Source organism: Cinclus cinclus, chromosome 1 (genome assembly GCF_963662255.1).
Source record: "Cinclus cinclus chromosome 1, bCinCin1.1, whole genome shotgun sequence".
NCBI lineage: Eukaryota > Metazoa > Chordata > Aves > Passeriformes > Cinclidae > Cinclus > Cinclus cinclus.
Genome location: NC_085046.1, coordinates 78,671,703 through 78,695,063, shown reverse-complemented (window position 1 = coordinate 78,695,063; position 23,361 = coordinate 78,671,703). Strand labels below are relative to the sequence as shown.

Sequence of the window (23,361 nt, the reverse complement as noted above, 5' to 3'; positions counted from 1 at the left end):
CCTTGCTTGAAGTTCTCTCTCATTCTCTTTCACCTGCCAATCAATCAGACTGGAGATGGACTCCTCCTGCCAATCAATCAGACTGGAGATAGACTCCTTCTGCCAATCAGCTGTTGACTTGAATTTTAAGGAAAGCAAACCCCAAGCCAACCAGCTGCTAGTGAATGTTCGTGTGCAAATGCATTCCACAGGGACCTGCGCAGGGCGGCGTGGGGGACTGGAGATGCAGACTTCACGGGGGTGGAGGACAATAGCACTGTACTCTGCAAAAAGCAGTCACAAGCGATACAGCAACAGTATTTTATTCAGGTTTCTGCAAAAAAAAATAGTTTTTTTAATAAACAAGAGTTGAATTTTGCAAGTGAACTTAGCTACCGTTTTCAAGATTTATTCAAGGAAGAAATGCCTATGTTTAAAGCACTGGTGTTAAACAAAATTCAGATCATGCCTGGAGAAGACTCACCAAAATGGCTACCCATTGGTACGGCCTCCATTTATAACATCTGGTTTCCACTTGGTCTTAGAGCTTTCCAGTTGCCTCGCCTGTATGTATCTCACGTAGCAGTGCACTGAGATCAGACTCTGCTTTTAAGTGCATCCAACCTCAAAAGATTTTGCATACAAATAGAATGAATTGTTTTGCTCTGATAAAATGTAGGCCTTACTTGTATATAGACTGTTACCTGCCTTCGATCTGTAATTTTTTCCCCTCTCCTTGTCCTTTTTTTCCCCCTCCTTCCTAAATGGTGGTATACCACTGTGCGGGTCTTCAGTTTGGGTCAGTACTCACTGTCCCCCTAGAAAAGAACTTTGGGTTGGTGCCCAGCTTGCTGACCCAATTGTCAAGCAGTATACAGCAGGATGAAATACTGTAAATGCACTCATTTGGGATTTTGTTTTCTTTCATATCATGTGCAATGTTGTGGCTTTAACATTTTATGCAACTATTTATGAGGACCTCTGTTGTAACTGTAATAAATATATAGAAAAAGCACATACTTAGTACGGCGAGCTTTATGGTTTTGTTTGTGTGATTGGGGGTTCTGGGTGGGCTTGGGTGGGTGTGTTGTACCACACTGTCATTATTAGTTTAAGATGAGGGTTAGCATAGAATTTAGTCAAGACTAGTCAATTTTAAGGATTGTTAAAAAGAAAAAAATGGAAGAGAGAGAGAGAGAGAGAGATTCATATCCCAAATGTCAAACTGGTTAAGAAGTAGAGTGACACTTTTTAAAATTTATTATTATATTTTAAATGCCAAAGTCTGACTTTCCCCAAATCAGTCTCAACACTTAACTGCTTTTTAGAATTTTCAAATCTGTTTTTTTACTTCTTTCTGTGAAATGAACAAATTAATCTTGTGGTCTTTGGTGAAGAATACATTCAGAAAGTAGCAGTCAGATGAGGAGAATTGGACATGTAATGTAATTGTCTTAGTAATTGTTTTTAAGGTTGAAGTAATATTAGCGTGAGATGTTTAAAAGGACAGAGATGGTTTTCTGTGCATCACTGAGTTCATGTGGGTGTGTTGTCATCTATGTTTGTGTGAAATGCCATGTTTGAGGAAACCAAGTCGACATCCCACAAGAGTTAGATATATGGGTGTTAAGCCATAACCTAGCTTGGGTTAGTTTTGAGCTTTGTGGCTTCCACTGTATCCTATTTATTCTTTTTTTTTTTATTATTATTATTATTATTTTGGTTTTGTTTTGTTTTTGTAAAGTTGTACAGAAACTTTTTAAAAGAAAACAACTGACTTCAAAACTGGATGTGTATTCGTACCAACTTCATATCATTATGTTTTTGTATTATTTTCCTTTATTGTTTTAGTTAAATTTTTTGCTTTACTTTGCATGTATATTTCTTTGTACAGTGACGTTACATGTTTACATGGTATGACATGATGTAAATATTTTATTTTGCCATCAGTTATTTTGAAAAAAATTAAACATATTTGACATAATTGTCTGATCTCTTGCTTTAAGGAGTTGGCAGTTTAGGTTTGGCTATATTTTAATTTGGCTCTGTATTTTTAAAAAAAGAGTATGTTACTTTATTGCCATAAAATTCGTTTTAAGTTGCAATGATGTATCTTTCCTTCATGCCTTACAAAATAATATTTGCCTTTGCTCTAAGTGTTGAGTGCTTTGTAGTGTTATGAATGCTTTTATATAAAACATGCATAAATGTCTAACTGTGGATATGTATTATGGTCTTTATTAGCTAGTAAATTTTTACCAGTAGAGTTTTCTACCAGATGTTCCCAGTTAAACACCAAAGGATAATATTTCAGTTTAGTATTAAGCCGAGGAACTGATTTCCCACAACTTTTAGGCATTCCAGATTCATTATGAGGAAAAGCTACTTTCAAGCATCAAGATTTAGGATTTGCAGCTAAACTCATAAAACAGAAAAGTTTCTTATTGTGTGTATTTCTCCTCCTCCCCTTTCTGCTATCAGTAGCTGTTTATAATTGAAAATTAAGTGAAAGATCAGGGAGCAGTGCAGAGTGTTTGTTTGTTGCTGCCTTGTATATTTTTTTCCCTGCTCTTTTCTGCTATTCCCTGTCAGGTGACTAAACAGTCCCTGTATTACTTACTGAAAGAGACAACTGAGAGAGACATTTTACATATAGAAAGACAGAGGATATTCAAGAAGGACTTGTTCATAAGGATGAGCCACTGGAAGCTTTTTCCATGACAGGGAAGTAAGATAGCCACATGCTGTGTGGAATGGTTTTTGCCTGAAGATGTACTGAGTTAGGGATAAGTTACTGAACTGCTTTACAGACAGGTAATGCACTTGTAGGTATTTTAGGTAGCAGGTGTGGATTCTTTGGCTCACATGTAAACACGAGTGTGTTCTTTCTGGTCTTCTCCATGAGCCCCTTACTTGGAACAGACAACATATTTCAACAGAGTGGAGTTCTGCACAAAAACCTGCAGTTTGGTGCAAGAGCTTCCAGCTGCACAAAGCTTGAATGATGATCTTGAGTTTCAGATCTTCTACTTGTACATCTACTGAAATGCTTTGAAAAGATAATGTAAGGTCCTTTCATTTTGCCAGATTGTGTAGTTGAGGCTGCACATGCCACTTGGACCCAGTTGGCCACAGTTGTTGTTGACTGTTGTGCACAGCACAAAACAGCACTGCAGGCTTATAGACAGTGGAGACCAAAAACATGGGTCAGAGCAGCTGGTGTCCGGCCCCTGATGTGGGAATATTGTAGAGCATAGGGAATGGCAGTCAATGTCACAGCTGAAGTGGGGGGAATAGCCAGGGAGATTTTTAGAGAAGACTCTTGTGTTTCTCGTGTTTCTTCTTGACAACATACCCCAACCACTTCTTACTGATAGTTCAGGAAGAGAAGAGAAGAGCTTGCCATACTTAAAAGTCGGTGCATGAGATAGTACATGTTGAAGTTGAGTTTGGGAGCCCCATTCTTCACTGCACATGTAATGAACACTGTTTAACTTGAAGGCCATTGTGCAACTGCTAAGCATAAAACCTGACTATATAACGTGATTTCCATGATCAGGGAAGCAACCTGCATTGTTTTCCTAATGGGCAGAGGCCTAACACACCTGCCTATGCTCCTGTTGACTGTAAGTCATTCTCAGATGGGACTATTAATGTGTTGATGAATAAAAGAAAAAAAGAATTGATTTTTTCATAGTCCAAATCCCAAAGTATGGTCAGGCCAAGGCACAACAGAGATCCTCCAGAATGACACAGCAAAAGCATCTGGCTTCTTGAAAATATTTCAGTAACCATGTAAACCTGACCAGGTAGTAGAAGATGCCTGAAAACATAACAGGATGTTCTTTGCATGTAACTTACTGCATGACATTGCCAGGAAGCATTAAACCCCACCACAGAGGATGTCACTGTGGGACTCCATTTTAAAGGTGGGCTGGTGGGTAAGAAATTGATATTACCAGGGATGGCTGACCTAAGGTTAAGCTCCATGGTTCCCCAAGATCTTAAGAGAAATGAAGACAGGAATATACTAAACTGCCAGCTGTGGGTAGTGAAATCTCTGAGTAGTGGTATGTGGTGAAGATCTTTGCTGTGTGCAGCAGTGTATCCATGTGCTAGGGATTAGTGTAGAGAGTATTACCATCTCAGTTCCAGTCCAGAAAATGAGAAACCTTTTCCATGTATGAACAGACACAGCATGGAGGTGTTACTAAGGTCTCTCTATAGGTATTCAGGTGCATGTGGAGGTAGGTAGAACCACCAAGAAAGACCAAGTTTCTATATTTGTTTAAACAAGCTCCAGGTATTGTGGTGCTTTTGTCAGAACCACTGCTTTATCCATCAGGTAAACAACTTCTGAACTTCTTTCTTTCCTAAAATTAAATCTTGATGAAGGTTATATTAGAGAGTAACAGACAAAACAGATTTTCCATCTGTAGAGGTTTTGCCTCCAGTATTTTTTGTACATTCATATCACCTCGTGCTGACAAAAGGCTCTTTCTGTGTACATTATAATGCAGGTTCATGATGATCTCTTTGTTCTCTCTCCTTCCTGGCAAGTAGATACACAACACCCTGCTTCACATGCCTGGAGGTCACCTCAGCATTTCCCAGGTAACTGCACTCAGCGGTCCTCGGTGCCATGCTGTAACACTGAGCATCAGCACAGAAATGGCATCTCCTATTTCACTGACTTGTCACGGGGGCTAGGAACCTGAAGTGTAGGAGCAGGAGAATATGCTTCTCTCATTATGTTGTCCTCAAAACAGAAACGCTTGTCTCCTCTAAGTCACTGCCCTTAGCCCTATCCAGAAGTCTTTGGAGGAATGGGGCTGGAGGGGCAGCTGAGTAGAACAGTCTGCCCTCCCCCTTGGTAATGTCAGGAGAGCCAGCACCAGGCCTGCTAATCATAAACTCCCGCAGCCAATCTGTGCCTTCCAATAAAAGAAAAAGCCATTTTAAGCCAACCTTAGTATGAGAGGAGAGCACAAGCTTTCAGTTTTCTTCACTGGTTGTAGGTTAAAATGATGAAACAGGCTAGAGATACATTGAGGTTTAATACATAGATTCTTTGAGCTCTCTCCTGAAAAGATCCTTTTATTGTATGATTTTCATGAGCAGTAATCTGCTTTCTTGATGAGTTTTTATCTTAACATGCATGTTCTTGACTTTGATATTCAAGGAAATGTGAAGATGAGGTACTTGAGACTGTGTCAGTTGCTGCTGATGAAGCTTCAGATTCCATCATTATGCCTATATTGGTTCTCAGGGTTCACATTTTCTGAAAGAAAATACCTTCTATCCAAAGACGACAAATAGCTATAGAAAGGATGAAATCTTAACACCGGAGCAATGCTTCAGGCTGAACTTTCAGCTCCCAAAAGACATTCTGTCCATTACCACCCCAGTGTATTCTTGTGTCATATTCAATGGCCTTCCTACAAAATTATGACTTTGTATCTCATGGAAGAAAAGTCCATTGAGATTTACTGAACACATAACTGTTAGTTTAGAATAGCAGTTAACCAGTGGTAGCCACAACTTTGTGTAGCAACAGGTTATGGATATATATTGTGCCAAGAACCCACTGACATCATCCTTTGATGTCTCTGAAGCTTTTAATGGACAGTCCATTCCCCCAGCTTTTGTGTCTTACAGTTGCTTTTAAGATCTGCTGTTCACTTTTCATTTGGTCATTTGTTTGCCAAGCTGAAGAGTACCAGTCTGTTTATTCCTCATGGGGAAGCTGTTTCTCATCTTAATTGCCCTTCTCTGAACCTTCCATAGTTCCAAGTTGTATATTTTCTGTGATGGGAGGAGGCAAACCTCGTACAGTGTTTATGATACAGGTGCATCTTAACTTACACAACTGGAAAATGACACTTTGTTCTCTATTCCTTTTCTAAAAATTCCAAGTGTTTGACTTCTTTTGAGCTGATGCTTTGTAGAATAATAAATCCTGAAATCATGTTGCCAAGCTGAGCTTCAATAGTTCATTTAGACTCCATGACCATAAGTGTAAATCTTGAATTCCCCCTTCAGTACATCCCCCATGAATAATAATTTTCTTTTATTGAGCCACTTTATTTCCTACACAAAGCTGAGGTATTACAGTTGGCTTAAGGAGCAGTTGTTTTGATGGAAGTGAGTATAGAAATCTCTTCTATTAAACAAATAGAAGCTGCTGCTGGCTTTCTTTATACTACTCAGATAGCCAGCCTAGCTCCCCTGACTTTTTCCAAGTACTCCTTCTGCAGGACTTTTCTTGCCAGCTCCTGGAATCATTTTTTCTTGTCCCTAGAGAGGAAAACATAACCTGCCTTGAACTTGATTAATCTGAAACTCTGCCCCTTTCACATTAAATGCCAAACTCTGATTTTTAGGGACACTAGCACCTCAATTCAACAAAAGTATTCATTTAGGTCTCAAGCAGGAGGCTTGTTTCTCCAGTGAACTCACACATCAGGAGTATCTACAAATACTACTGGCAGAAATTTCACATTATGCTTCCTGAAGACTCCACTGACGGCAGTCAGCATCAGGAATCCTGTTGGCACACCTTGAACTCAATCTCTGTGAGGGTTTGCAATCCCAAGGGTTACTCCCAAGGCTGAAGAAGAGCTGGCAGCAGTAGAAAGCTTGCCTTGTTGTACCACTGGGAATCTGTCTAATCACTTCTGGTCAAATTTGTGTTCAAGTATCTTGTCTGTTTTTACACGTCTTGCCTGTGTGATGCTGAAGACCATGTGATCCCTTGAGATGGATGGTTCTTCAAGCTCTCAGACTTTCCCTTCAGTGATGCCAAGATCCACTGAGTATTTGCAGAATGATGTCATTTAATTTGCCATCTCTCAAGACTGATGGTGAGAGAGTGCTTCCTTCTTTGGTGATAGAGTGTTCTCCTGGGCCTTGCAGGGTTCCGGACTCTTTGCTTGCCAGGAAAACTCAAATCTGGGAATCTGTGCCAGTCCCAGTTAGTGCAGTGAGTTCTGATTTTGTTGCTGTGGTTCAGAGTTTTAGATGCTAGTGGACACTGCTGGTTGATTCACACATGGAAAAAGAATGTCATAATGTATCATGAAACATTAAGGGGAAGCCTTTAGGATGGGGCATCCTGAAGATAACTTGATCGCCACAAAAAAGTGCCTGAATGTCAAAATTTCTTAATTGCTCATGGAGTTTCATGGAGGCCTAAACTAATTTCTCCCAAGGATCCTCCACAAAGAAAAGCAGGGTGTAAATCTGGTGATAATTGCTGCCTTTACCCTGGGCTGCAGATTGTGAGTGACAGCTTGGAATTGTACATTGCTTTTCAGACCAGCTTGCAAAGAACATGTACCTTGTTACTGTACTTCATCCCACAGCCCAGATGGGTAATTGTTCTCCAGACCAAAGTGACTCTAGTTGTTATTTGTCTTTTTGGATAAAGTATTTATTTTTGTAAGGGGACCTGATTTTTTCACTTAATATCCAGCCATCTATTTAATTTTCAAGACCTCTACCTGTTTAATAGACTATTTTTTTTAATGTAAATATTGTCTTCTCTAATGAAGTCTGGGTATAGTATAAGTAATTTAGTATGTGATAACAGTACAAGGTTACAGTAGGGGTCAGCATCTCTACTGAAGAAGTCATCTGCTTGTGGTAAGAGGCTCTGTTTTCTCTCATCCCACTCTTTAGGGAATTTTTAAGTATGAAAATCCTAGCTGAATTCCTATTACACTGGTAGTCATGATATGGATGAGGCCATCATCTGTAACAGCTTCACCTTTTCTCAAACATTTTTTCTTCCAGGGATGAGAGGGATTCCAATCTATTAAAGGTTCCTTCTAATGTTTTCTTCTTCCAGCTAACTTATCTGGGGGTTGGGGGGGGTTAAGTGCTTATGTTGGGATAACACTGTGTATTCTGTCTGCCAGGAATCAAGAAATTACTGTAATTGTTTTCCATCTAGCACATTTCTGTGGCCCAGGGCTTGCTTCATAAGTCATACATGATGTTATTATGCTGAAAGTGAAACCTTTCAGGGCAGTCTTCATACATGGTGATTGCCAAAACTAAACGCTCTGTTGGTGTGACCCCAGGGAAGTAGTCTCACTGGTTATCTGATGGTTCCATGGCTTGCAGCAAGACTGTCAAGGTAGATCCACAACCTTTGATGAGAACCTTCTTGGCTGTAGCTCAGGCAACAGCAATGAAGCATGTCTTTGTTCTCGTGATTTGCAAAGTCACAATTGGGGAGCTTCACTTGCACAAAGGCACTACTGTGTTCCTTGGTTTCCATGTCTGATGGGTCTGTTGCTGCTCAGTAAAATTCTGATACACATTCAGTTACTCTGTGAATGTGTGTGGTGTTTCCTGGATTCATCACACAGCATGGGGCAGGTATGGGAGCCCCCAGAGGAGAAAAGAAAACTGGCCATTCACTCAAACACTTTGAGATGTGTTCTCCATCAGTGGCTGTTTCTCCAGCTATGCTGCTTCTGACAGATCATCCTACGTGAGGGAAGAAAGGATATAATGGCCACAGTGCCAAAATACTTTGGATACATGTGGATAATACATGTAGATAATGATGTGCTGTAAGAAAGGGTGGCAGCTGCAGTGGAGTGCATGCATGCTGCAAAGATTTAAAAAATGTGTATACAAGTGGAAAAGTGTATGGATTTCTTCAAGATAGGTAGACTGCCCATATAATTCTTGGAGGTTCCTTTTTCTGAATTTCAGGAGTTGCAAACTAATGTCATGCATAAAATGCTATTTTCCCTTCCTTTGCTCTCTCTGTAAATAGATAATATAGCAGTGATGAAGAGAGGCATAGGTGGTTATTTATATGCACCAAGAAATCCTCATTTGTTAGGATCTGTGTCAGAGTTGAATTATGTGGTGTTTCATGGGAAAGAAATTAAAAGCTTTTCCACAATCTGAGTTAGTTGTGATAACAGCAAGACATGAGAACAGCATGAGCTTCTTCTGCATGATCTCTTGGAGAAGCCAAGAGTGCTACCTCCAATTCACATTCAGCAATTCAGGAAGTGCTCAAGAAGGCCAAGACTGATGGAGACTGGGGAGAAATAAGTGAAAGACAGCAAGCAAACACAGAAAGGAGGTGAGTGCACACGTCTTTCTAGGATGACACTAGGAGAAGGAGTAGGCATAGAAAACACTGGACATTAACTGTGCATCTGATCCCTGCAACTGCCTCGGAATCTGACCAAGGGAAGAATAATGCACCTACAGTAACCATGGCATAGTTGCCTGCACATTGTCTGCTTTTTGATATGGAACTTGGCAGCAGATATCTATTTTACCTACTGTCTTTTTATCTGCACTGGCAGAGTGCTGTTCACTACCTCATTGTAGTGGCTGTAAGTTACTGAGTCACCACTGGCTCTAGAGAGTGCACTACCATCCAGCAGTTCAGCCATGAGCAATATGTTGCAGACAACTTTCAACATCTTTGGAGCAGGATGGGAGAAACGCTGAAGAGGATGGTAAGCCCTGGAGATAGGAAAGAGGAGAATTGGCTTGGAAACCTATTCAAATATATAAAATAGTAATCAATATTTTTACTCTAAAAAGTATTTCCAGTCATTTCTGATAAGCTAATAGGTCTAGTGGAGGAGAGATAAGAGTTTACTGAAAATTGATGACATCCCTTCAGAACATCTCACTGTGCAAGTTAAAAGCATTTCCCTAGAAGTATTGCTGCTTGGCTTGGAAGATACTGTCCCAAAGAGACTGCAGAGATAAAGTTCAGAGAGAGGAAAATATCTTTATTTGGCATTTAATAGAGATACTATATTTGAGTAAGAATGTTTAGGGATAGGCAGTACATGGCTAAGACTGTGATACCCTTTCATCCTCCGAAGGAGTTATGCCTGGATAAAGATGACATTTGTTTGTGAAAGCCAACATCTGTTTCTGTTTGCATGCTGTCACTTTTCCAGTCGTGCATAGTTAGGTGAGTAGTGCAAGTACTTGATCAAAGTTCAATCTTCCTCTTGAGTTGGTAATGTTTGGCTTGACAAATAATCAAGAAACCTACTTTTTTTTTTTGTTAGTCAGTTGCAAGGATTGAGAGGAGTAACATTTTACAAGACCTAAACTCCATCTGCTGGTTTGAAAAAAAAAATAAATTATGAGACAATGGTAGCACTCTTTTCCATTAGTTCAGCTGTTTCTGTACTCAAGTGTTCTGCACAAGCTTTATCTGCTTTACAAATCTATTCCCAAATAACTTGAGTATTTTTTTCTAATCTCACTTGTCTACTTTATCATTTCTATCCCACATCACTCCCTATATTAGCAAGTAGCCATTGTGATTTAAAAAAAAAAAAGCATTGAAACTACATGTATATGCTGTGAGTCTAACAGTGTGGAAGCTGTAGCCAAAGTTGTAAAGTTTTTCAGAGCCTTGGTGTTACTGTCTTGTGTGAGGTAGGGTTTTATTTTCCATGGTTAAATTTGCTTGGTGTCAACCACTGACTTTTTGCCCAAGTCAGAGAAACACCAAGTTCCACCATGTTACTTGAGCCTCTCACTCTGTTGTATTTTAGAGGTGCAAGGAAAAAGCTTTCCTATAGGATAAAAGGGCTTTAGATGAAGAATAGATCTCTGTGTAAATACTGGAGATCTTCTGCAACATAGTAGTAAAAGGGTGGATTGTGTTAAGTATCAACAACAGCTGTACTTTTACACGTTAGTGCTGTCATGGAGCATCTGCCATCCTGTCTTATTGCAGCTATTTCTTGTCAACAAGGTGGTTTGGGTTTTTTTTTTCTGTACATTTCTGCATTTCTCCAGCCACTGGAAGTAAAATTGATGTTATTACATTGTAGAGAAGTGCTACTCTGAAAGATGTTACCTTTAGCAGGAGCTGCTGTTCTAATCTTTCTGTGGGAGAACACAATTCCCAGAACTTTGTACCACTCTAGGGAGCTCTGTTCAAGCTGCTCTCCAAAGCTGTCTTGTATTTCTCCAGCTTGTTCCCTTCTGTCCATAGTTAACAGATTTCCTAAATCCAGCACTTTGTGAGAGGGAAGGTAAAAGGGCTCTTTGCAATTATGAAACAGCTAAAAATGTCTTTCTGAGCTGCTCTTGGCAGAGAGGGTGTAGAAATGCTTGTGTCGGGGGAAAAATGAAGAGGTACAAATGGCAAATAATGAGAGCTGTGTGGGAATTCCTGCTCTTCTCCTGACTTGTTAACCATAGTTATAGTGGTGAACATCCAGGAGATCAGAGAGGACTATGTCCCAGAGGGACACAGGGAAACATATGCCAGGGGGACATAGCTTAATGCCCAAAGTACCCTGTCCTAGAAACAAACAGCTCAGGTGTAAAACAGTTTTGCTGGAAAAATTTATGCAGATATATATATATATATATATATATATATATATATATATATATATATATATATGAGATCAAGTATTTAAATTATCTATAAAATTTTTTATGTACCAACGTTGTTGCCTTGCAGTGTTTTGATGCACACTTATGTCCTGGGCTCCCTTTGAGGAGCAGGAGTTACATCCTAAATCTGTCACTGTGACGGCCACACCTCAGCTTCCTTGTTCCCAGCAAGACAGCTGACCCACACCACAGAACAGAACTCCTATGTAAAAAGTCAAAAAACTGCTTTAGCTGTTTGTGACAGTGGTGCTTGGCAGAGCAAATCTATCACAGCAGTCAGGCAGTGGAGGGGGGGTGGTAGCAGAGATCTTTGTTTACACTGCACTGTGAAGTCCCATCTTTGGTCCTGATGAGGAAAATACAAGGTATGGCATCTGTTTAGCAGGTACTTGGCATTCCCTCAGCCACACTTTGGCTGCCTTTAAAAAGTATTTTGGTTTCTTCCCTAAACAGGGGAAATCTAATGTAATATTTAGGCATGGGGTGGGGGAGGGGAAGGAGAGGGGAAAGCTCTCAAAAGCTATAGGTTCATGCCTGAAGACCCAGCATGTTCAGTCTGCAAAACCTACTACCATCTGCAGCCTTAACTTTGTCATTTTAGGCTCCTACTAGTTTGGCTATACAAATGTCTCGGCTTCTCTCATATTGCTCATTTGCAGATGACATATTGCCACTTAAAAGCAGTGGCTCAGCTCTGGCTGAGCTCCATGTTGGACTTTATAACATCTCTCAGTATTTGTTTATTCAGCATAAATTATTTTACTATGGGGTGTAGCTCTTTATGAAGCCTGTCTCCTGGAGATATTGCCAGAGGAAGGAAGTATAACTATATGGTATTTACCTTACCATGATGCTGTTGTAGTCACACTGTTTGACTCATGCTAATACATTCTGTGTTAGAGTAATACTTGAAAGTCAGTGGAGGAAGGACTGTTACTACGTTCACTTGGAAAAAAAATAAATGGAGCAAAACACAAAGAATCGTCTGCTTGGGGGTTATTTTTCACTTGTAATACACAATTGGTGGAAGAATGGAGCCACTTCAGAGTTATGTTAGACCTAATAAAAAAAATATAAAAAAAAAGAGAGGAAGAAATAAAGGAAGAAATAAATAATTCAGCAACATTATGCTTGTATCACCTGTTGAAAAGTGCTCCAGCACCTACTTACAGAAGATGAAGAAATAGGCAGAACACCTTCATCTGATTCAATTTTTGTCCTGAATATGAGGTGTTTTGAGGACATGAGACACCTCTTAGCTGAAGGGACCCCAAAAGCAAGGCTCTGCACTGCCTCAGAACTGGGGATCTATATTTAACAGCAGCCATGGCTGTACATTCTGTTCCTCATTGGTTTCCTGCTGTGCCCCCAACATGTCAAGATTCCTTCCCTAACAAAAATGAAAGTTTAGATGGTCTCCCTTTCATTTCTCCTCCAAGGCAATTTGTCACACATTTGTGTTCTCAATGCTAAAATAAGTTTATTAACATATGCAGACACCATTTGAGCTTTCAAACAAAACCTGTAACATAAGGATCCAATTATGGGGTTGTATAGTTAATGATCCTTTTAAATGTAAAACTCCCTATAAAAATTTACTGGCAGCTTCAAGAGTCTTCAAACTGTCATCTGGAATTGCCACAGAAAGTAGCATTTTCCTGCTGTAATGTAAATCCAGATTGTTCATGGGAGATGACTAAATCTAGAAGTAATTTTGAGGAAATAAAAGGGAATCCAAGACACAGTTCTCCTAATCAAAGTAGAAAAAGACCTCTGTTTTGTTCTCCTGGAGCTACTCAAAACCCCCACCTTCTCTGCGTAAACGGAGGCAAGAAGCTGAAATGAAGTACCAACTCCCTGTATGGATCACGCTTGGAGACCAACATGCCAAGCATGGATGAGACCTCCTGAACTATACTATGCTGTGTGCTTAGTGCACACCCATGGGTGGCATCTGGCCTGGCATGATGAGGGAGCAATTCCTGCACAGGCCTGAGGTCTACAGGAATCCTATAAAAATTCTAAAGGTGAACTTCACTGAGACAAAATTTCTGTGGTGGAAGGTGGGTCCAGGAAAATTTGCATGTTCATATATATTTGAGAAGAAGCTATATGGGAACAGCCAGGAAATTTCATTCTTACATTCTCAACACGGGTAATTTTTTAAAGAAAATATATGTCATTTATTTGCCAGAACAGTAGAAATCCTAATCCTTAACTTGCTATCTAAATAGCAGAATGTTAAAAAGGGTAAGATCCATTAAAATATTACAGCAAGAGAAATTATTGAATGCTTTGTCAGGAAGGTACTGACATCCCTTGCAAGTAGAATTTTGTCTTTATTGTCACTGACTGCAGAGGGAGATGAGAGTGCTGCTTGTTATCACAGCGGGGGCTGTATATTCAGCTGAAGAGTCTCCATCACCATGGTATTTTCAGCAGATCTCAATTTTAATCATCAAGCTTCACTTTACAGATGGAGAAAGCTTTTTAGTTCCTTTCCCCCTTTTTAACAGGTGGTAAAAGGATTTGCTGAAGACACGTAAGATTCTGGCAAATGCAAAAATAGATGTTCATCCTCTGAATTCCTGTCCCATATCCTAATTAAAAGAAATCGATGTCATCCTCCCTTCTGTGTTGTGAAATACATAGTTAAGCATAGCCTGTATTAGTTTAGCAGCAGGTTGTTTTTCTGATAAATGAAGAAGTACATATATTAGATTCAGCTGTCAGCATGGATGGAGATTACTGGGGGATGCGGGAAAGAAAATGGCAAATAGAACCAGGATGTTTATCTTTGCAATTCTGAATAAGCAACCGGCTGCACAAAGTGTCTTTCAGAAAAGAACATCTTCTGTTGCTGTTTATGTTAATTTAAAAGACATTTAGATCAGTAAGCTGCATTATATTATTAAGGAGGGCATATGTATGCTCAAGCCCTTGTCTTACCACGACTTTTCCATTGCTGTTCCTGTGAGCACAGGCTACTGCTTTCCCTTAGTTTTTACATGCTTTTTATGTGTATTTTATTTTCCTGTTTGTTACTAAGTCTCCATCTGAAGAAAGTTTGTTCTTTTCACTGCTGGCATTTGATGTTTTTGGTTGGAGTGAATCCTTCCTCTGAAAATAATGAGGTCCTTTCTTCCCCTCAGTGACCTTGTTTTGCTGTTCCAGTACACAAGAAGCCATTGCTGGTGACTGCTGTGGTTCTTAGGGGGTGGCAGAAACCAGCTGCTCCTCCTGCTTCAGAGGAGAATCCCAGGGAAGGGGGTGCTCACATCTTTAGTCCCAGTGAGTCACTCATAGCAAACAAGTCTTAAAATGCTAGCTTTGGTTTGCTGCTATGCACTTTTGGCAATGAAACGTAAATATTTAGTCACTGTTGCAAAGCCAGGGATTGACACTTGACACAAAAAAACCAAAAAAACAAAAAAAAAAAAAAACCAAAAAAAAAAAGGAAAGTGCTTACAAATAGGCTGTATGGTGGTGTTTCTTCTGGCAGTAACATCTTTCAGCATGAAGGAGAAACAGCTTAATCTTTGCATGTTGATTTCTAAATAAAAATAAGTCATAATATGGACTCTTATGTCAAATATAAAGTATTTAATTTTAAAAGAATTGTTAAAAAGCAACTTCATCACAGATTTTGTAATAGGGATTTTTCTTTTCCAGGAAGTTGATTTTCTGTGCCCAAGCCCAAGTACTAGGAGGCAATTCTGCACTCACACTACATGTCATGCTTCCAAAATCCAGTAGATTGTATTGATGCTGTTCCCCTTACTAGTCTTCAGGAAGAAAAGGGTACCTACCTGTTGAACTAAGTAACCAACTGCGCACCTGCCTAGGACACCACCTCTCCTTGCCTCCACCTATCCAGCTGCAACAGAAAGTTGTCAGCAATAAGAATAATTGCTCTGAAAAGGAGGATTTTTCTTCCAGGTAGCAGATGAGATGGTAGGACAACCTGTTACAGCAGAACAAAAGTGGCTACATGCAACTGGAGGTTGGGGATATTCGTCTCTGTAACCTTAATCTGCTTCCGTAGAAAGAGAGCAAACAGGAAGAAAGTAGGAAGCTGGCTATAGGGCTCAGAAGTGGAGATGGAAGTGCCTGCAATTCCAGGACAAACTCAGGTGGCCATCTTGTGTTTGTAGCTTTCAGAGAGCTGGGTGACGTTGTGCCATGTCATGTTTGGGTTTCCCAGCTGCTGCTGAAAACTAAGAGCTCTCCTATCACTGGTGAGCAGGGAAACAACCACACTGAGCTGTGGTGAGGCCAAATGCAGAGCTCATTTGCTGCATCTCACAGAAACACAAGGGAATGGCGTGAGTAGGAGAGGCCGTCTGATAAAACCCACCACACAAGTGTGGGGGTGGCAAAGGAAATTTCCTTGTCAGCTTGTGAATGTGATAAAGAGTGCAAATAGGCAGGCATGGAAACAAACACCAGCTATTTAGTAAAACACAGCTATTCTGCGTTTGTGGATTCTGACAGCTCAGGTGCCTCCAGCATACCAAACTCATCATCTCTCTAAGGTTTGTCTTTTTCTTTTGCCCATAACCTTGCCTAGACCTCATAGCTGTTTCTAATCTAAAAATAAGATTTGTGGTATATATGGGGAATGAATCCTGTATTTCTTGTAACTTAGTCCAGTTCCAATGCTCAGCTGGGGCTTTCCTGCAAGGAAGGGGTGCAGAAGGTCCTAGTTGCTCCTCTTCTCCCTTCTGGAATCTTTCTTTGTCTGTCTTCTAATCCTCTTGAAGCAAATACAGCATCACTTTCCAAAACTCCCTCAAGTTCCCTGCCACATGGAGAGTTCAGATGTCCCAGCATTCTCACCATGCCCTAAAAATGCTCTCTGGGGTATGGAAGAAATTAAGGTCTTGGGCAAATATTTATGACCCAGCACAGCAGGAAAGGGAGGTAATCCACACCTTTCCTACATGGATAAAGCCTACAGAGATACCAAAGAGTTATCCAGGTGAAACAGCTATGTTCGGTTGGGAATTATGGTATATAGGTAAAAGAATGTGAGTTCATTTTCACTGCAAAATTCAAACTAGATAGCTTCGTTTATTTGTTTTATTAAAAAAACAAACAACAACAAACAACAACAAAAACAAAAATCAAAACCAAACAAAAAGCCAAAACAAAAAACAATGTACCAAACACCCAGTGCTGAGCAAGGAAGGCAAAGTGGGCATGTGCAGTGTGTCTTTCTTCCCTCCTACTAATTTTGTTTCCAGATCTTCCCTTGGAAATGCTCTTTCCCTTGGAAATGGTCCTGTAGCCAGTCCACAGGTTTTCTGCTCTCAAAACTATCTTATTCTGCTAATGGGAACGGAACACAAGACAAAAAAAAATACACCTATATACATATAAACGTGTGTGTGTGTGTGTGTGCATGCGCATACACACATTTAAACACTGTTTTTTAGTTCGCTTGCTGCCTTTGGATGCTCACTGACATGTAGCATGAATAGCATGAGAGCATTCAAAGGTAGCAAGTGAATGCTTTAGGAAAGAAAATCCTTTGTTGTTCCTCTCCTCCTTCCTCCACAGCAAATGGTGAATTAAGAAGCGTTAGCAGGCCTGAAGTCATGGGACCCAAGGCTTGGATTGGAGCAGGGAGAGCAGATTTCACTTCAGCTCCTGAGGTGTCAACAAACGGAAAGAATAATGTAATATAAGTAGCAGTTATATCCCAAACATCACTTTTCAATTATATTTTTTTAAAATAAATGCTCCTGATGATAGGTGATTACTGAAAAATAGCATTTTAGAACTAATTTGACAAAAATACTGTAATAAAAGGGGTAGAAAGGGAAGCTGACATTCTAGTGAAAGGGAAAATGTAATTGTACAGTTGTTTTTTTTAAATGCATGTGAAATATGAAACAATTTTTAACAGAGTAGGAATCTCTGGGAGGCAAGGGCAAGTGGCTGCTTCACCCTCTGAAACAAGAACTTGTGGGTATTTTCAGAGTGGGAGAATAGATTTCATGAACTTGTAAGTTGTGGTATTGTGATATATTTTCCAACAGCATAATTAAGAAGGAATGAATATTCTTAGACTGTAAGAAACCACTTTTTTCATTTAACTTAAAAGAATGAGTGAGGAGGGAAAATGAAAGGCTGTCTCAAAGAACCCTTTGCTTACTCCAGTTAAAAACCCCGTATCTATGAAGTGATTTAACCATATCTGTGTAAACTTTGCTTTTACAAAGCATGGTCCATAACCATGGGAAGGGATGTTTGTGTGGACCACCTGTTTCCTCTTCACGGTCCAACTGTTTGTACAGGAGGCACATTGATTGTGTGATAAGTAATGTTAAGAGCTTAGCAATTGAACATGACATTGGAGCCTAAAAGGAGAAGCTGTGACTCTGTGGACTACCACTGAGATAGAGACCATGCATGGGTGCTGCATCACAGTCTGAAAAACACCCTGCAGTCTCCATCCCTCCAAAAACTTGGGAGATGCAGAGGGAGGTAGCAATGTGACCTTTATAAATAGCTGAGTTATGCTCAATTTTTCTCTTGTGGCTTGAATATGGAGAAGCATAGACAGCCTGTGTGACTCTGAAAACTTCAACGGAAACGAAACAGGAAGCCAGATCCTTTCATAGTTTGTTGATCTGTGAAGACAAGCTGAGTCTGTAGAGACTCATTTTCTAACCCCAGAAAGAAGCTTTCGGGGGGAGAAATCCAACTGGGGGTCATACTCTGGAGAGGAGATGCAGAGGAAACGTGACAGAAAGTTCAGCAAGACCAGAGACCACTTCATTGAACAAGAAAAGCGAAGCAGAATTAGCTCAGAAAGAAGTGTTGGTAAGTTAATATTAATGTGTTATAAATTTTGGCATGTCAACAAGCTAGTGATCAGCTGAAGAAAAATCCTGTGCTGCTGATTACAGCTGCATGGGTACTACGTTTACCTATGCGTCAGACTACCTGACCTTGACAGTAGTAATAAGTTACGATAAACAAGGAAATGGTTCTTGACTGTTAAAAATTGGCTTGAAAAACTGAAGGAGGAAGTTCTGCACCCAGGCTTTCTACTTTTACTGGGTTGGATGCTGTTGCCTTTGTCTCAGCACTTGTTTGGAATTTGTGCCATGACTGTAATTCTGCTGCTTACCTGCAGATGAGCACAGCAGTTGCTTTGGCTGCTGATTTGTGGGTTTAAACAGACATGGTTTAAATGTCTTCACACTTGCTTAGCAATGGCTTTCAGTATAAGGTTTTGCTGTAATTGCTGTGCACTCTCACGTGGGTGCAAGCAGAGGGAGGTAGTCACAGTCATGGCTGCAGCTTGAAAATGCCATGATCTGCAGAAGATCCTGGAGGTTCATGTTGTGGGAAAGTTCATAATACTCCCCTAAAGAAAGTGAATGTCATAAATATCCCTAAGCAGTAGAACTTTGCCAACAGCACATAGCCTTGTTTGAGTATCAGAAACATATGCAAAATGCTGTGACCAGGAAGTCTGGAGGAAGAGAATCCCATTTAGGCTGCTTCCAGTCTGAGCTCCCTGGAGCTGTCCCCTTGTCCCTACAGAGCTGCTGCCTACTCATAGGCAAAGCAGATAATGCATTATTTCTGCTGAAACCTATTGAATGTATGGGCTTTGTAAGGATTTCTCTGTCTCCCTACATTGTTCTGTTGGAGCAGGTCCAGAGAAGGACCATGAAGTTGATAAGAGGACTGGAACACCTCCAGGAAGACAGACTGAGAGTTGGGGTTGCTCAGCCTGGAGGAGACTGTGTGCAGACCTCAAAGCAACCTTCCAGTATCTGAAGGGAGCCTACAGGGAAACTGGAGAGGGATTCTTTGTCAGGAACTGCAGTGATAGGACAAGAAGCTCAAATTGAAAGAGGGGAAATTTAAGTTAGAGATAAGGAAGAAATTCTTTACTGTGAGGGTAGTGAGATGCTGGAACAGGTTGCCCAGGATGGCTGTGGATGCCCCATACCTGGCAGAGTGGGACTAGATGATTTTCAAGGTCCCTTCCAGCCCTAAATGTTCAATTATTCTCTGAAATATTTTTGAGAAGTTGACATTTTCTGGAGCTTTCTGAACTTTGTAGTAGCATGCTTCCAATTCTGCAGAGTCTGTGAAAGAAACTGCTATTCCTAAATAGTTAGCTGCTATTTCCATTTTTCCTGTTGATCCCAGCTCAGACCCGGATCTTGCTTGCTCTGTCCAGGATTATCCTAACCCACATTCAGCTAAGAGGAACAGTCCAACAGTGCAGAAAGGTTGTGTGTTACCTGGCTCAGTCTTACAGTGGTGTATGCAACCAACACCAAGGAGGGAGGCAGTTAGTGGCTGTCCCACCTCACTCTCAAAGACCTTCCTGCCAAAGTCTGCAAATGGAAAAAGGTCCTATAGAGCTCTTTGTGACTCAGGGAAGAGGTCCAGAAAGAGCTCAAGGAGAAAGAAAAGGCACCATGGACAGTGTTAGTTTTAAAAGTCTCTCAATTTGTAAGTAATCTCTGATCTCTGATTGATTGATTGATTGATTGATTGACTGATTGACTGACTGGTTGTCCCAGGCTTATTCCCATGCATAGAGGTTCAAGGCCATGCTCCAGATTGCACTGAAGTGCTCAATAAATGCACGGAGGAGAGAGTAGAGAGCTGTGAAGTGGGAAGGACTCACTGATACAGGGGTTGATCTGTAGCATTTGTACTATACATTTAATCTCTCTCCTCTGATGAGTCAGCAGCCAGATAAACATTTACTTTCAAGCCTGCCTGCACAAAGAAATCACCAATTAAATCCTAAGATCTTAACAAAGGCTAAGAGAAGGCAGAAAGATGCAAACCTGGATTTAACTACAATGCTAAACCATCTGCTGCCACCAACACCGGCATGGCCGTGGCAAGAAAAAGGCTGGAAAGGGAAGCTGAAGTATGTAATAACTGCAGACAAGATGTGGAAATACAATGAATGAATTCCAGCCACCTTTGAGCCTTTGCAGGTGGATGCCATGTGAGCTATATCCTGACAGCATCTCTCTCAGCTGCAGCTCCTGAGACACAGCTACATTAAACACAATCTGCGAGTCCAGTCGGACAGCACCAGGTAACCGATGCTGTGGAGAGGCATAGAGGTGGCACTTAGGATTTTTTTTTCCAAATGGATTTTTTGATGGAGCAGCACACATTGCTGCTTACACAACTGACAGCTTTAGGCCTCCTAAGGCAGCTATTTACTTTTGCTGTTTCTAGCTGGGTTTTAAGCCCAGATTTTCTTTTACTTGGATAAATATGTCTATGGGTTTCTGTGAGGGCACCTAAGTGAATGCTTGGCACACCAATATTTAGCAGGTTTTTCCTATTTTGTTCCTTGCCCAGATTAACTGAGATGGAAGAAGAAACAATCTGATATTCATGCCAGTCAATACAAATCACTGTTTCATGAAAGGTCTTGATCTTCAACCATTTTAATACCTTGTGATATTTTAGGGAAAAAAAACAAATCAAACCCAAAAAAAATCCAATAATAAAAGACCATGTAAGTTTGTCTTGGCTCTGTACTGGAGCAAACTGCTTGTAACTCTGTAAAAGATTTAAGTCTTTGTTAGGACCATCACAATTCCTTTTTGTTTTTCTTGCAAAGTCTTTAATAAAATGGAAGAAAACTGTTCTTTAATGTGTAAACAGAAAAGTACATCAGTCTATGCAAATTCTCTACATAACTCAGGGAGAAATGACACATGAAAGTCTATTATAAAGGAAGGTACTTGGCAAAAGGGAATTTCTTTTTTGGATGAATGCACACCATCTTGTTAAAGAGTGAATTGGTAAGGAAATCAACATTTAATGATGGAGGGGAAGCAAACAAAAAAAAAGACAAAAAAACAACCAATAGCTTCAAAGTTACTGTGTTTACGTGTAATGGCTATATTTCAAACAGATGATGATGGTGTTGGTCTCCATTCAGGGAACGGGAACCCCTAGAAGTGTTTCAGGCATCCCCACCCCTAGCAGAGGTCAGTGCCAGGCTGGATGGGGTTTTTAGCAACCTGGCCTAGTGGAAGGAGTCCCTGCCCATGGCAGAGGGTTGGAGCTAGATGATCTTTAAGGCCCCTTCCAGGCCACAGCATTACATGATTCCACGCTGCCATAAGATGTAAAACAGCGTGGTGCGACACCCAAGCACAAACTGTATCGCCGTGGCGGAGGAGAGGCAAGGGTTTCTGGGGAAATGGAGAACTCCGCTGGGAGACAGGCCGGGAGCCGGCGGCAGGGGTTATCCCTCCTCCGCGCTTCCCGGGAGCGGGGCGGCCCCGCGGGATCCCCGCCCCGGGCGGTGCCGGCGCTGCCTCTGTAGCCGGGCTGGATCCCGGCTGGATCCCGGCTGGATCCTGGAGAGCGGCGTGAGGAGGAGCGGGTGAGGCGCGCCGGGCCGGGGGAGGTCTCCGTCTCGCAGGGTCTCCTAAATCGCGGCGAGGGTTTGCTATTTCTTTGTTGGTTCTTTTTCCCCGTTTCACTTTCTACTGTACTCTTTGGGGGCCGTCTTCCAGAAGTGGCGATTCCCGGAGAGTCGCTCCTGGGTGTGCCCCCGCCCGTGAGGGGCAGTGCCGGGAGTGGCGGCGAGGAAGCGCTGTACCCTGAGCGCGGGATTAGCGGGATCATTGAGGGGATCGGGGCTGGAACACAGCTCGGGTGTTCGGCCGGGCTTGGGCGCTTTGTTTCGGGGGCGGTAATTTTGGGGGGTTCTTTGTGTTTGTTGTTTATGTATTTATTTATTTATTTATTTATTTTCCCTTACTGCTTGCAGTATGAATTTGCGTCTTGCAGACTGGCTTGTATTCCCGTCAGAAAGGTGAAGGTTTAGGAAAAAGAGGCTCACAAATGCAGGTGCGACTCAGGAAGGGGCCGGCTGCAGGTGGTCCTCTGTGTCAGGCAAGGCTGAACAGGAGCCCAGCGTGTGCCCAAGGTGGCCAGGAAGGCCAAGGACATCCTGGCCTGTGTCAGGAATAGCGTGGCCAGCAGGAGCAGGGCAGTGATTGTCCAGTTGTGCTTGGCACTGCTGAGGGCACACCTCGAATCCTGTGTCCAGCTCTGGGTCCCTCTCTGCGGTAAAGACCTTGAGAGGCTGGAGTGTGCCCAGAGAAGGGCAGCAGAGGTGGTGAAGGGTCTGGAACACAAGTCCCATGGGGAGCAGCAGAGGGAACTGGGGTTGTTTAGCCTGGAGAAAAGGAGGGTCAGGGTGACATTTTTGCTCTATACAACTCCCTAAAAGAAGTGGTAGCTAGGTAGGAGTCAGTCTGCTCTCTCAAGTAACAAGTCATACTGGGAGAGATTTAGATTAGGTATCAGGAAAAATTTCTTTGCTGAAATGGCCTTCAGGCATCAGAACAGGCTGCCCAAGGAAGTAGTTGAGTCACCATTCCTGGAGATATTTATTAAACATGTAGATGTGGCACCTGGGAACATGGTTAGTGGTGGGCTTGGTAGTGCTGGATTAACACTTAGACCTGATTCTAAAAGCCTTTTTCAGCCTAAATGGTCCTGTAACCTCTTATGTCACTGAGAAGTGTTCTTTTAGATGGAGGATGCCGTGCCCTACCAGCTTGCTTTTTTGCCGTGCATTCTGTGATACATTTCTGCTTTGATGGTTGCTCATCCAGCTCTCATTTTGCACTGCCTTTCTTACTAAACCAGCTTGTTTTCTCTTTGGAGGAGCTGTACAGATTGTGTGCAGCTTGTACTTTCATTTTTGCAGTGGAGAAAGAACCAGATTTCTATGGTACTTAGTGAGCGAGTTTAAGCTAGCACGGTGCTACCTGCTCCATTGCTAATATGTGCAAGTACTGTTATTCCCACTTCCGTCCTCTGGCCTGCTCCAGTTTCAGCAAGTGGTGAAACAAAGAGGCAAAATATGTGAAACAAGAAGAAATGACAGGCTAAGAAAGCTTCTTTGTAGTGACTGAAGTGTGCTTCTTCAGTAAT

General features: G+C 41.4%; 1 protein-coding gene across 4 annotated transcripts in view; it reads left to right on the top strand.

The window, feature by feature from the left end:
* The first annotated feature begins 15,814 nt into the window (after positions 1 to 15,814).
* OTULINL (OTU deubiquitinase with linear linkage specificity like) overlaps positions 15,815 to 23,361 on the top strand; it is a 31,788-nt gene continuing 24,241 nt past the window's right edge. For 2 of the 4 annotated variants that reach the window (XR_009933598.1, XM_062501347.1), the window contains exon 1: positions 18,061 to 18,225. Coding sequence is in view for 1 of the 4 variants with exons in the window: in XM_062501347.1 (XP_062357331.1) it covers positions 18,132 to 18,225 (94 nt within the window). In the remaining 3 variants the exon portion in view is untranslated. Of the gene's footprint in view, positions 15,930 to 18,060; positions 18,226 to 21,763; positions 21,797 to 23,361 lie in introns of those variants that run through there. The other 2 variants (XM_062501467.1, XM_062501552.1) reach the window with 2 other exon arrangements.